General features: G+C 43.8%; 1 protein-coding gene across 1 annotated transcript in view; it reads left to right on the top strand.

Moving 5' to 3' along the window:
- ATP6AP1 (ATPase H+ transporting accessory protein 1) overlaps positions 1–13,077 on the top strand; it is a 93,319-nt gene that overhangs the window by 26,916 nt on the left and 53,326 nt on the right. Inside the window, exon 6 of the mRNA XM_019543448.1 lies at positions 5,120–5,205. Coding sequence (XP_019398993.1) covers positions 5,120–5,205 — 86 coding nt within the window. The remainder of the gene's footprint in view (positions 1–5,119; positions 5,206–13,077) is intronic.

Genomic DNA, 13,077 nt, shown 5'->3' with positions numbered 1-13,077 from the left:
ATATTTTAGCACTAATAATCTTGCCCGCAAACTGTTGGTATTTAGTAAAAGGATCCCCGTAGACTTCCTTGGACTCTAGATTCAGGCTCCAAATGTGGCTATATTCTATGCCTGCTTCAGTGAGAAGGCTTTTGTAATACTTATTACCTTCATTTTATGACCCTATTTTATGTCAAGAAAGATGTGAATAGTTTCTGTGTCCTTTGCCCAGCTGGCTAATGAAAACTGCCCCTTGCCCTCATCTCAGTTATGTTTTCAGCTGTACAAATACGAAAATATGCACTGGATCCAAAATTTGTTACATTGCTTTGGGTCTTTTGCCAACTATGCTTATGCCAAAGCAGATACTCAGAGCATTGCTGAATAAATCCCAGCAACTCAGGGACACTGAATTTTAACTTAGTTACTGAATGGTTGATTCTTAGAATAATCCTACTGTAAGTCTGTAGCGCTGATGATACAAAATCATAGGGGAATCCTATTATTCTGTTTCTTCAATTTTTTTTAAATGAGGGGCCACCATTATAGCTGTCCAAATCTTGTGTTCTGTGCTCCAGCAAATCTATGTGTTACTGGTACCACAGCATTGTCCATTTGCCAAATCTTACCACTATCAGGAGACCTGTCAAGGTCATGATTGTTTGCCAGGTCATTAATTATTTGTATTTGCTACTTACAGACTTCTGATGGCTACCATTTAGTAAAAAACACCATTTGTGACATCCTTGTCACAAGATAAGAATGTTATTAACCAATAAATATAATGTGTTGTTCCTGACTATCAACAATAAAATCAGGCTAGCTAAATATTACATTGAGTGTGTGGCTATCCATTGGCATAGCCATACACTCAAAAAACTGTGTGTTTTGTTGCAATGAATTCTTTACCACTCCCCCTCTACCCTCATACAGGGTTTTATATTACAACACAACAGAAAGCCAGAAGAATATCTCCTTTACATTCAAGGCAAATACTGCTGTTAAGCAATAAAATTCAAATCTAGATTAAAAGCAGGATGTTTATAATGTGCTCTGGGAGGCAGGGAGCGGGTGCTTTAATTAGAGTGGCTCTAAGAGCCGCTCTAACTAAAGCACCCAGAGCGTCACGTGTAACAATGTCCCTGCGCTGAAAAATGGCAGCAGGCACGCTTTAGCTAAAGCTTGTTGAACGACTCTGATACATGTAACACTGGAGTCTGCAGGAGCACAGTAATTGCCACTCCCCAGCAGACTCTTAACTGAGTCTGCTCCAATGCACTGTAATTACAGAATGTTGGAGCAACCTCAATGTACATGTATAGGTGCCCTTAAAATTTAGAAATTTTCTCCTTGGACATGGTTCAGAGTTGGGTCAGGGAAATATTCAGAACAGTAATAAGACCAGCTCTGCGAATAGGGTCCATGTTCAAATGCAAAATCTCTCCAAAGTTCCAAGTATTCAGATTTGTAAGTCTGTGTGACATGCCATTCACTTCTGATCTCTTCCTGTCTCTGTATATAGATAGGGAATATATTGTACAGAATAGTTAATCCTAATTTTTACTGTGTCTCTATTTCTTTGATCTGATTCCACCCTTCTCCTCCTTCAGCATTCTTCTTTCATCTCTCTAAGTCACTGTTTTCTTCCAGAAGTTACCCTTCCTCTGTTTCTTCCACAGTCTCCTTTCAACATTCACTCCCTCCCTTTTATTTGAGAAAGAGCAGATGATAGTCACGACTGGAGGGGTTTCCATTTTGCTAACTCCTACTGAGAAACGCAGAGAAATTAATTAACTTTTACTTGGGAGTGGCTTCAGATCCTGGTTTTTCCAGAAGTGTGTAGGATGGGGGATATAAGGTAGCAACTAAGAGTATAACTGTAGTCAGTGCTGTACAAACACATACCTTGAAGAAGCTGCAGTCTAAGGCAAATAAATAGTTTTATAAGAAATAGATAAACTGGTTTGAAATGAGTTTTGGAAACAGGTGATTTAAGTCTTTATCAATTGTACTGTCCATATGTATGTTGACATGACAGTTTCTCTGAACAAATAGGTCACCTCTCCACCTTTCTAAAAGGCAAAAGTCACTCCTATTCCTGGTAACTATAGTTACCTTTATTTCCTTATTGCATTGAAATGCTAAATACTGTGTTGTTATCACAGGCATTTTTATCTTAATGAGGGGAGAAACGCATGCATTTACCTAGTATTATAACAGCTGAAAATGCTAGTTTCTGTTGTTTCTTTTTAAAATAGAATTTTTTCTTGTGCCTAAAACATACAAATAAGCTGCTTGATATAATTTTTAGAATTCCTCAACCAAACATATAAATAAATATCATTTATTTTCCTGGAGCAAGACTGTGTATAGATGTTACAGTAGATAGCTTTGTTCAAATGAGCATTAAAATACTACTTTATATGACTACCGTTCTCGATTAAAACTGCAATTGTCTTCGGTTGGCAAGATCCTGCTGAAAAATGGGTGTTTCACCAAGCTACCTAAGCATTTCTGTTAGTTTAGAGTAAATTACTCTAATCTTGAGTAAATTACTCCAAAATAAATGCATCACAGGATACAAAAGGTTAGTTCACCTAACTCCTTCATCAGCCACAATGAAAAAACTAACATCTGGAGTTCCACTGTGTGCTTTATCTAAATTATTTCCCAGCATTATCAGCTAAAATCTGACTTTTATAAGCTATAAGTTTTTGTTATGAGTGGGTGCATCTACATATGCAGCTAGCACAGAGCAATAAACTCCAGTGCAGTTTTTGTTGGAGTCAGCAGCTCCTAGGCACAGCATATACTGCAGTTAGAGCCAGAGCAGAGCAGTCCAGGGCTGGAAGCAGGCTTAGAGGGTCAGCCCCAGGCTCTGGGTAGCAGCGTTGGGCAGCAGAGGGTCTGGCTAGGGCACAAGCATGCTACAATATGGAGCTAACCAGCAGGCATCCCCTATACCAGGGGTGGGCAAAATACGGCCTGCGAGGCCATTCTATCTGGCCTGTGGGGCCCCTAAAAAATTTAGAAAATTAGTATTGATCTGGCCTTGGTTCCTGTCAAAAGTAACAAACCAGGGGCAGTAGGACCCAGGGGAAGCCCAGCAGGCTCTCACTCCCCTGGGACCACGTGGCTGCCCCCGTACCAGAACCTCAGGTAAGGGGTGGGGGAGGACCCTGAGGAGGGAAGGGGCCCAGAGAAAAGCAGCCCCTTGCCCGCCCCATGCTCGGTGCTCCCTGCTGCAGCTGCTTGCAGCTCGCATGGGACTGTCCTAAGCAGACACAGGTGAGGGTTTGCTTTTACCCATGCTCAGCACCAGCTCATAACCTGCCCCCACTGCCAGCCTGGGCCCTGCACCAGCTCCGGGCTCACCCGTCAGGGCTGCGCATGGTGACAGCAGCTGCAGCTCCCCCACTCGCCACACTGGGCAGTGTTTGCTGCTGCTGCCTACCCAGAGTTCATGCACTGGGCAGCCCAGAGGCAGCAGTGGCAAACTGCCCGGCATGGCAAGTGGAGGGGCTGCATCTGCTGCTGCTGCTGTGGCACAGCCCCGACCAGCAAGCCCGGAGCTGGTGCGAGGCCCAGGCTGGCAACGGGGACGGGTTACAAGCTGGTGCTGAGCTCAGGGAAAAGCAGCCCTTGGCCCACCCCATGGCCAGTGCTCCATGCTGCAGCTGCTCGCAGCCCGGGTGGAGCTTCCTGTGCCTGCTCAGGACAGCCCCTCATGGGCTGCAAGTGACTGCAGCAGGGAGCACTGGCTACAGGGCAGGGGAGCGGCTGCTTTTCCCTGCGCTCCACACCAGCTTCTTCCCCGCCGGTGAGCAGGGGGTCAAGGCTATGCACTGCCCCCCGCCTGTACCATGGGGCTGGGGGGCACTGGGAGTGAGCAGGTGCATGGGGCCCACACCGGTGTCCCAGGGCCAGCACCAGCAGGACCCAGAGCAGGGCAGCAGGGGTACAGGGTCCCAGCAGGCAGGGGCTCTATGGAGCTGAGCCAGCTCCCCCCTCCCCTTCTGGTGCAGCCCAGCCTGGCCCCCCAGCCTGTGCCCCACTCTGGGCCTCACTGGAGCTGGTCCTGGGACATCGGTCCCAAGACATTGGGACATTGGTTCCAAGATGATGACCAAGGGGTGCGGCACCTGTCAAGGGGCAGGGCTAGCCATGCGGCCCTCGACAGCCTGCCAAAACTGGGTAAGTGGCCCTCCGCCTGAAATAATTGGCTACCCCTGCCCTGTATTGTAGCACATTCATGCCTCAGCCAGCTACATTACCATTTACATGTGCATTGAGGTGGCATAAATTACACAAATTACTTGTCCTGAATCTTAGTATCCTATGGTTGAGTTAATAACTGCCCTCTAACACAGGTACATGTGTTGACTGTGATGCTTTACTGCGGCGCTAATTAACGAACTCCATAGTAAAGTGTATATGCAGACTATGTATGATTTCAAAAATAAAGATTTGCCCGTAAAAAGTATTTTGGGCCTTACTTAAAATTAGTACAAAAATAATGTGCTTGTAGTAATTCCTCCATGTGTAGAGGTTTTTTTTTACTATTTTTGTGACTTGACTCAACAGCTGTTCTAATTAAGGATTTATTTCTGCCCCTATTTAAGTCTATACTAACATTTCCATAGACTTCAGACCAGTCAGATCTATTTGCAAAGCCACTGTATTACTGTATTATTACCAAATCTAAGATTTACCAATCCTTCAAAAAAATTTTGCGGGTAACTTTCCAATGATCAAATACTCTGAGCATCTTAGGTTACACACAACATAATTTCTTCAGCTTTATTTTTATTAGATGGTATTTAGCATCCTGTTCTCGTCTGTTCATGCTCTGTCTTTCCTCCTCCTTTTACTTTCCTAAAATATCCTCTTCCAGATCATCTAAATTTCATTTAGACTTCTGAATCCCTCCTTTATCTGAACTGCCTTGCATTCATCTTATTTAATGTAGATTTTACGTTTCTTGAGCATTACTCTAGTTTTCTAAACTGTCATACGAATTATAGTTTTCCTAGAAATTGATTTAAACACCCATATACTTCATTACTTGTGTTGCAGTTATGATAGGTTTTTAGTTTTATCAGCTTAGAGTTTGGTAAGCTCTGTAAGTTTCTATTTATAGACAAAGTAATTGGAAGATTGACTAAGAGTCTGCAAGAGCGAGGAATTCATTTTTCAGTGATTTATACTGCAATGAGATCTTCAAGGGTGAGTAATCTTCAGGGTCTAGAACTGTCAAATTTCTGGTATGTAACAACTAAATATTTATTAATGGATGTTGTAAATGACTTGGGAGCATAGAGGTAAGCTGTCTGGGCTATATGTGACTACACAGGAAAGAACTGCATACATTTTCATATGCAAGAGCTGTACCATATAACCATTAAAGCCTTGAAGTTTTTAGTTGATTATGTAAAGTTGCCATTTTTTCAGTGTTCATTATAACTCATAATTTTCTTCAAGAGTTCAAGGTTGTTACAGGTTTTTTTCTTCATTAACTCTTTATATATTCATTTATTTAGTATGCAAAGATCCTGCATAAAGCACTGGATGGATTATCAAGCTACTCATTTACAGGTCACTGGTTCAGATCTTAGCTGGAAGTTGTTAATTAGCTGAGGCTTGTTAATTGTACAGTGTAAAATATGTCATTGTTGTCAATCTACCACAGGGGTGCTCAGTCCCCGGCATATGGGTCAGATACAGCCCCTGGCAGGGGTGGCGCACAGGGCATGCACGTGGGTGCACCCCCTGCGTGTGGCAGTGCACCCCCTGCAAGAAGACACTGCCAACCCGACACTGTCTGTGGTGCCTGCAAGTGGTCCCGGCAGCATCTGTGGGTGGTTCCATGATCACCCCTCGCTGCTGCCCCTGCTGCCAGCAGTACCTGCTTGTGGTCACCAACCCGTGGTCAGCGCTCACCACCCCACCACCGACAGTGCCAATGATGTCTAAGAAAGCTCCCTACTCACTGCTGCCAGGCTCCTGCCACACCTGCCATGTTCCCACTGCTGCTCACGCAGCCATGCCCCCCCAGCCACCAGGGGCACATGCTGTTCATGGCACCTGGCACCAAGTCATCCAGCCTGTATGTTTGATGGGGCCTGATCCTGGCATGTGGGGCCCCAAAGCCTAATCCCAGCACACAGGGCTCCTGAAGTGGTGCATGCACCTACTCTGGGCTCATTCAAGATACGTTTGGATGCTTATCTTGCTGACTTTGACCTTAGCTGACTTCCTGCCCCTGGGCCAGGGGGCTGGACTTGATGATCTTCAAGGTCCCTTCCAGCTGTAACGTGTATGAAATCTATTATACAGGGGCAGTGCAGGGCCCCTGAGCCCATTGCTGGCAGATGGGGCTGGGCAGGGGCAACACAAGGCCCCAGAGCCTGATGTTGGCATATGGGGCCAAGCATGAGCAGCACAGGACACCAGAATCTTACCCCAGCCTGTAGGTCCGGGCAGGGGTGGCTCAGGGATTCATAGTGCTGGCCCCATGCCACTCATTTGGCCTGTGGGGCCAAAAGGTTGGGAGCCACTGATCTAATATCTTGTGGACAAAATTCAGCAATTGTAGTTACGCCCCTGGTTGTACTCTATGAAGAAGGAGCAATAATCAAGATAGATGTAGACAGGAGCAGATCTGGCAGGGTGCAGTGCTGCAGTTGCATCCATCTTTCTTTCCTGGTCCATCTAAAGTTTAAAACCCACTGCCTGACAGTGGCAGCAGCATTTCTATTCAGGCAGCACTAAAGAAGTCAGTTGCTGTCATTGCTCAGACCTGAATCCTCCTAAATGATTCATTGCACAGGTGTTAATGACTCTCTCTCCTTTTTAGTGGTTTTGATGTTCCACTAATTAAGCTAAATTTGATACCTTCCATGGTTGTTTGTACCCATGTTAGTCTAAGGCAGGGATGGGTAAAGTCTGGCCCATGGGCCTGGCAGTGGACTCCATTTCCCAGAAGCTCTTGCCCATGTGGCTGGGCCTGGTTTCCATGAAGACCCCAGCAGCAGCTGTACTGTGCTGGGCTGTGGTAGCAGGGGCAGGGATTTCTGTGAAGACTGGCCCCAGGAGTGCTGGCAGGGCACACAACAAGACAGGGACCTGCTCTGGGGCTGGGCTGGGATCTTGCAGCAGCGACAGTGTGGTCCAGAGCCAGGGGAGAGCTGTGATCTGCAGCCTGCATGCTCTGGGCACCAGAGTCTGCTGGTGAATTGTGTGCTCTCCTGGGTAGAGTTAGAAGCCAGTATATAAAATTAAGCTATGCTTTCTTCTGAAATTCTGCTGTTTGCTAGCTACTCCTGGTAATGTAACTCCTATGTCACAGCCCTGCAGACTGTTTTAACTCTAACTAAAACCATTAATTCAGGTATGGAAATAACTTTCAATAAAACATCTGCTCAAGAAGACTGGAGTTTGTTTTATAAATCTGAAAAAAATGTACATTTAATTCTAATGATAATAAAACTAAAGAAACAACATCTTGTATTTAATTTTTTGCCTCATTTGTTTTTTTATATATAGCTAATACACATTCTGATAAAGTTATATTTGTTTTTTGCTTTAATCTTAAACTGAATAATATAGCCCTAGGCCCTGCCACATTAGGAAAGCTTCTAATTTCTTTTCAACTGGTGAAAAATGTGTTGTTTAATAGTTTGACAGCGCACCCCCCCCTTTTAAAAGTTCTAGAACTGCCTATGGCAGGCAAGCTTCTTTAGGTAGATGTGGTATCTTTTATTAAAATATGGAGACTCTCCACTGTAGCATAGTATCACCTGGGACTCTGCAGAGTCTCCCTATGCTTGAAGAAGGCTGTTTGTGCTTGAAAGCTTCCAAAGAACATATTTTACAACTATTTAGTTGATTTAATAAAAGATGTCACATCCACCCAAAGAAACTTGCCTGCCTGTGTCCTTAGACCAACATGGTTACAACCAACAACCCTAGAACCACCTATGGAACTGGACATTGGTCTGCCTTCTGGTCATATTTTCAGATACCTGGTGAAGTGCTTGAGTAATGATGAGGATGGGTCAGTTATGTAGGGTGACCTGTTTCACTTGGCCAACTGATTGCAAGCAAGCAGCATGATAACTTTTATTAAAGGCAAATGGAAGGCCATCAAACATCTAGGAACAAAGAAAGTAAGTCATAGTAACAGCATGGGGGCATGTGGAAATAGTGGGGCATGATAACAGCATTCTCAAACATCACATGCTGCTCCCCATGGGCTACTTCCTAAACTGACTACAATATAATTGCATCAGCTGAGCACTCAAGGCAGGTTAATTAGCACACTTAAGTGATGGTTCCAATTAGCCTATATGTGATACAACGTGGATGCAGAAACACTGCTTCTGATCTAGCATGCAGTTCACATGAAACAAGAGTGTGATTTGAGGACACTGCTGCCTAATCTGTTAAGTTTGCAGGGTAAAAAAGACTAGTGACTTTGAAAATTATGCTACATGTCATAGTGGATAGCCAACCATATGTGAACTCCCAATGTGGTGCTGTGCCTCAGTAGCATAACTAAGGGGATGAGAGAGTGGAGGGGGTTGGGGCAACAGCCTCAGACTCCAACTTAGGTAGGAGGCATAAAAATAGTTTTTGAAACAGCTGCTGGTACTGCCCCATGCACTGTCACTGCCCAAGTACAGGGCTGCCCTGTTACATCTCAGCTGTATCTAATTTGATCCTTGGAAGACGAAAGGTGTAACATCAATTCAGAACAAGGAGATTGTATTTCCTCTGTTTCAGGTACTGGGGACACCATTAGTGGAATTCTCTGACTTGTTCTGGTGTGTACAAACCAAAAAACCCCCAGAAACTTGAAAAATTGGAGAGGGTTTCAAAAAAGAACTACAACAATGGTTCAAGTCTGGAAAACCTGCCTGGGAGCAATATACAGTGATATTCTGTGTAAGGCTAAAAATACCTTGAAATTAAGATTGGCTGCATCCCTAAAAGCGATGTAATTCAAGCAAAAAATTGTAAGGTGTCTATTATATAGGATATCATAGAATAATAGAAAATTAGGGTTGGAAGGGGTCTCTGGAGGTCATCTAGTCCAACCCCTGCATAAAGCAAGACCATCCCCAACTGTATCATCCCAGCCAAGTTTTTGTCTAGCTTGGTCTTAAAAACCTCTAAGGATGGAGATTCCACCACCTCTTTGGGTAGCCTGTTCCAGTGCTTTACTACCCTCCTAGTGACAAAGTTCTTCTTAATATCTAACCTAAACCTCCCTTGCTGCAACTTGAAACCATTGCTCCTTGTTCTGTCATCAGCCACTGCTGAGAACAGTTTAGCTCCATCCTCTTTGGAACCCCCCTTCAGGTAGTTGAACGCTGTTATTAAATCCCCTCTGTATTCTTCTTGAAACTAAAAATGCCCAGTTCCCTCAGCCTCTCCTCAGAAGTTAAGTGCCCCAGCCCCCTAACCATTTTTGTTGCCCTTCGCTGGACTCTCCAATTCGTCTACATTCTTTCTGCAGTGGGAGGGACGGGAAACTGGACCCAGTATTCCAGATGTGGTCTCCCCAGTGCCAAATAGAAGGGAATAATCACTTCCCTTGATCTGCTGGCAATGCTCCCACTAATGCAGCCCAGTGTGCTGTTAGCCTTCTTGGCAACGAGGGCACACTGCTGGCTCATGTTCAGGTTATTGTCCACTGTAACACCCAGGTCTTTTTCTGCAGAGATACTGCTTAACTAGTGGACCCAGCCTGTACCAGTGCATGAGATGATTCTGTCTTAAGTGCAGGACTTTGCACTTGTCCTCATTAAACCTCATGAGACTTCTTCTGGTCTAATCCTCCAATATGTCAAGGTCTCTCTGAATCCTAGCCCCACCAACTAGCATATGTACTATTCACCATGGTTTGGTGTCATCTGCAAACTTGCTAAGGGTACACTCCATCCACCCATACCAGCTGCCAACTAGACATTGAGCCATTGACTTACTGCTCTCTGAGCCTGATGATCCAACCAGTTTTCTGTCCATTGTGCAGATCATTTGTGCAACCCATACTTCCTTAACTTGCTTGCAAGAATGTTGTGGGTGACTATGAAAAGCCTGGCTAAAGTCAAGGTATATCTCATCCACTGCTCTTCCTGAAACTACTAAGCCAATCATCTCATCATAGAATGTGACACTAAGGCTATACTTACTGAATAGCTGCATGTTTATTTGAAATATGCTGTGGTAGAGCCTAGTAGTGGAACTAGAGCAGGGCATCAGCCCTGGGTGCCAACTGTCAAAGGGGCTTCAGAGTTGCCCGTCAACCCTGGAAATCTTTGCTACAGCATGTGCAACTCTGCGCTGCCCATGCCCAGTCATAGGAGCTGGGCAGGGAAGCACTAATATAGTTGGAGACGGTCTTGCTTTGAGAAGGGGGCTGGACTGGATGACTCTTGACATCCCTTCCAGTCCTAATTTTCTATGATTCTATAATTTATTTATGTGATCAGCCAGGGGATCAGACTGGCCAATAGCAGGGATAACATAGGATTAAGCACAAATCCAAAGTGTAGTTCTTTTCCACCATTGTTATACACTAGACGTGCTTAAGCATGCATCATTGCCAATGGGCCATTTGGCAACTTAATTACACCATTCCACCATACTTTCTGCATCTTTTATACTGGGTTTGGCTGTATTGTCTTCCACGCCTTAGCTGTTGCAGCAGTCCATATTGATCCTGTCCATCTTAGGATGTTCTTGGATAGATTTTAAATGTTTTGGTCCCTTTCAACAAACTTACAACATATAGGGTTGTAACACCAATGGCTCTAGGACTGCCATGTGTCATATTTGAGCCCTACTGTTAATGATGCATAAGCCATTGGTCTCCATCTATGACCAGGCAACTGAAAGAGGACAGTGTCTTTCTGCAGATATCTTTAGTTACAGTCACTGTATCTCAACAAAGGGACCTCTTTAATTCCTTGAGCTTCTTAATGCATCCCATTGACCATCTTTACCCAGTGGTCCTGTCAGTATGCTATTTTGATGAGATAATTAGGCATAAACTTCTCTACAGAGTTCACTGTTCCAGGAAACTGTGTTCTTCCTTGTCAGTTTAGGCAGGCAAGTTAGTGATGGCTTCTACTACTGTGATCTATCTCTATACCTTACTGTTTTTAACCTTCTTTCTGGGTGTGGTATATTTGTCATGTAGAATTTGCTTCTTTATTTGTTTCAGTTCAGCCAAGGAGCTCTGGCAGTTTCCATAGCTGTTGGAGCTTATGCTCATGGTCTTCTACTGTTTTTCATCATCCCTGTAGGTCTGAATTTTCTCTACAGCAGTGGGGCCAACTTTTTCAACAGATGTGCCATAAATTAGGCCCACACCCTCCCTGAGTGCCACTCAGATCCCATTCCCCTATTTGATCTGCTGCTCTCCTTTCTGCTCCCTGCCCTATGTGATGCTGTATTGCTTCTCCCCTTTCTAAGGGGAGAGAAAATACAGGCTGTCCATGATCCTGATCTACAGCATTTGAACTTTGTTGCAAATTTCAGTGAAATGATTTGGATGCAAACACTTCATGCCAATTTGAGGAAGCAACATCTCCCCAAGAAGATGCTGTTGAATGTGCCCTGTCTTTCTAAGGGAACATAGTAGAATCCCTGTGATATCCAGCATAGAAAAAAAATAAAATCAGCCATCTTTCTCCAAAAATTTCTTTCCTTGTAGCTAGTAAACATGTTCTCTTTCATGTATAAAATTATTTTGGCTCTATACACCAGTGAAGGATTTCATCTTTTTTATCTGCAAAAGGCAAATGTGGACCCACTTTGCAACTTTTATCATCGTATTATTATCACAGCTATAATATTATGCAGGTCCTCATTTAGCTTCTCCTTTTCTAGGTACATAGTTCCTGGAATGGCTGAGTTATTTCACCTTTTCTGTGCTGTATTGGAAATTTCCCAGTTCCTGGAAGATTATGTTAAAACTCTTCCTCAGTTGTTTTGCCCCCTCGGCCCCTCCAGTGAGTACACCTTCTTAATGAGGCCAAGGCTTGAAACATTTTTAAACCAATAATGAGTATCATTTCTCTGGTATTGTTATACATTTTATTTATCTGATTTCTTATTTACCCGTCTGTTTAGTTCATGCATTCCATTAGCGTGGTGAGTAGCTAGCCACTGAAAACGCTGAATTGTATTAAATTTAGTCCTACTGCTACTGCTTGTGGCTTTTCTTTCAGTGCTAATATTAGTGTTTCTGGCATAACATTAGCTTGTCCACCTGTGTCCAATTTAAAATTATTAAATGTTCCATTTGTGTCGAGGCTGACAATCTATTCATTTTTGGTCACAACCTTGTCTATTACTCTTAAAAATAATTTTTCTGAGCTATTGTTATTATTGTCATGTTTTTATTCATGCTTTGCACACACTGTTGGTGCTTTTGTATATTCTTTCAAGTGATGTAATCTATTATAGGTCTTGAATCTTTTCTCAGATGCTAAGCATTGTTTTGGCTTGTACATTTTTCCATATACATACAGTTCCATGTTGTATTTTTTGGACTTGACTTAGAGCTTTGCATGCCTATCTGCCTCAGGTTTCTTTTCTTGTAGTATTTTTAGTTCTCTTACATGTTCAGTGGAGACCATTCTCCACCTTCCCTTAGGCTCAGTCTGAACAAACTTGGCAAACTCTAATAGCTTGGCAAACTCTAATAGCTTTGTCAAGAGTTTGCTCTAGATCTTCTGGTAGTATTTCTCTGAGGTTTTTATTCCAGGTCCCAATCATAGCTTGCATTTATCAGGAAGTCAACTAGCCCCTCAGAATGACTCTTTAGTCTTAAAGTATATCTAAATTCACATATTTAGCATGATCTAGAAAACCTGCCCCAGAAGCTAAGGACTGTATTTACTTGAACCACAGATGAGGTTTTTTCTCCATTCAGTAGGGGAGTGACCCTTCTCTTGGATTCAAATACTGGCCCAGGGCAGGTGGTTTCTGCAGCTCTGGCCCCAGCCAGCATCTCCCCTAGTTTGTGGGGGAAACAGGGTGTTAAAGAGAGTGCAGGGGAGTCCATGCAGTATATGGACCAGGGGA

This window comes from Crocodylus porosus, unplaced genomic scaffold (genome assembly GCF_001723895.1).
Source record: "Crocodylus porosus isolate Cpor-Errol unplaced genomic scaffold, CroPor_comp1, whole genome shotgun sequence".
NCBI classification, from domain to species: Eukaryota; Metazoa; Chordata; order Crocodylia; family Crocodylidae; genus Crocodylus; species Crocodylus porosus.
The sequence above is the reverse complement of the archived record's forward strand: the minus strand, read 5'-3'. Positions and strand labels throughout refer to the sequence as shown.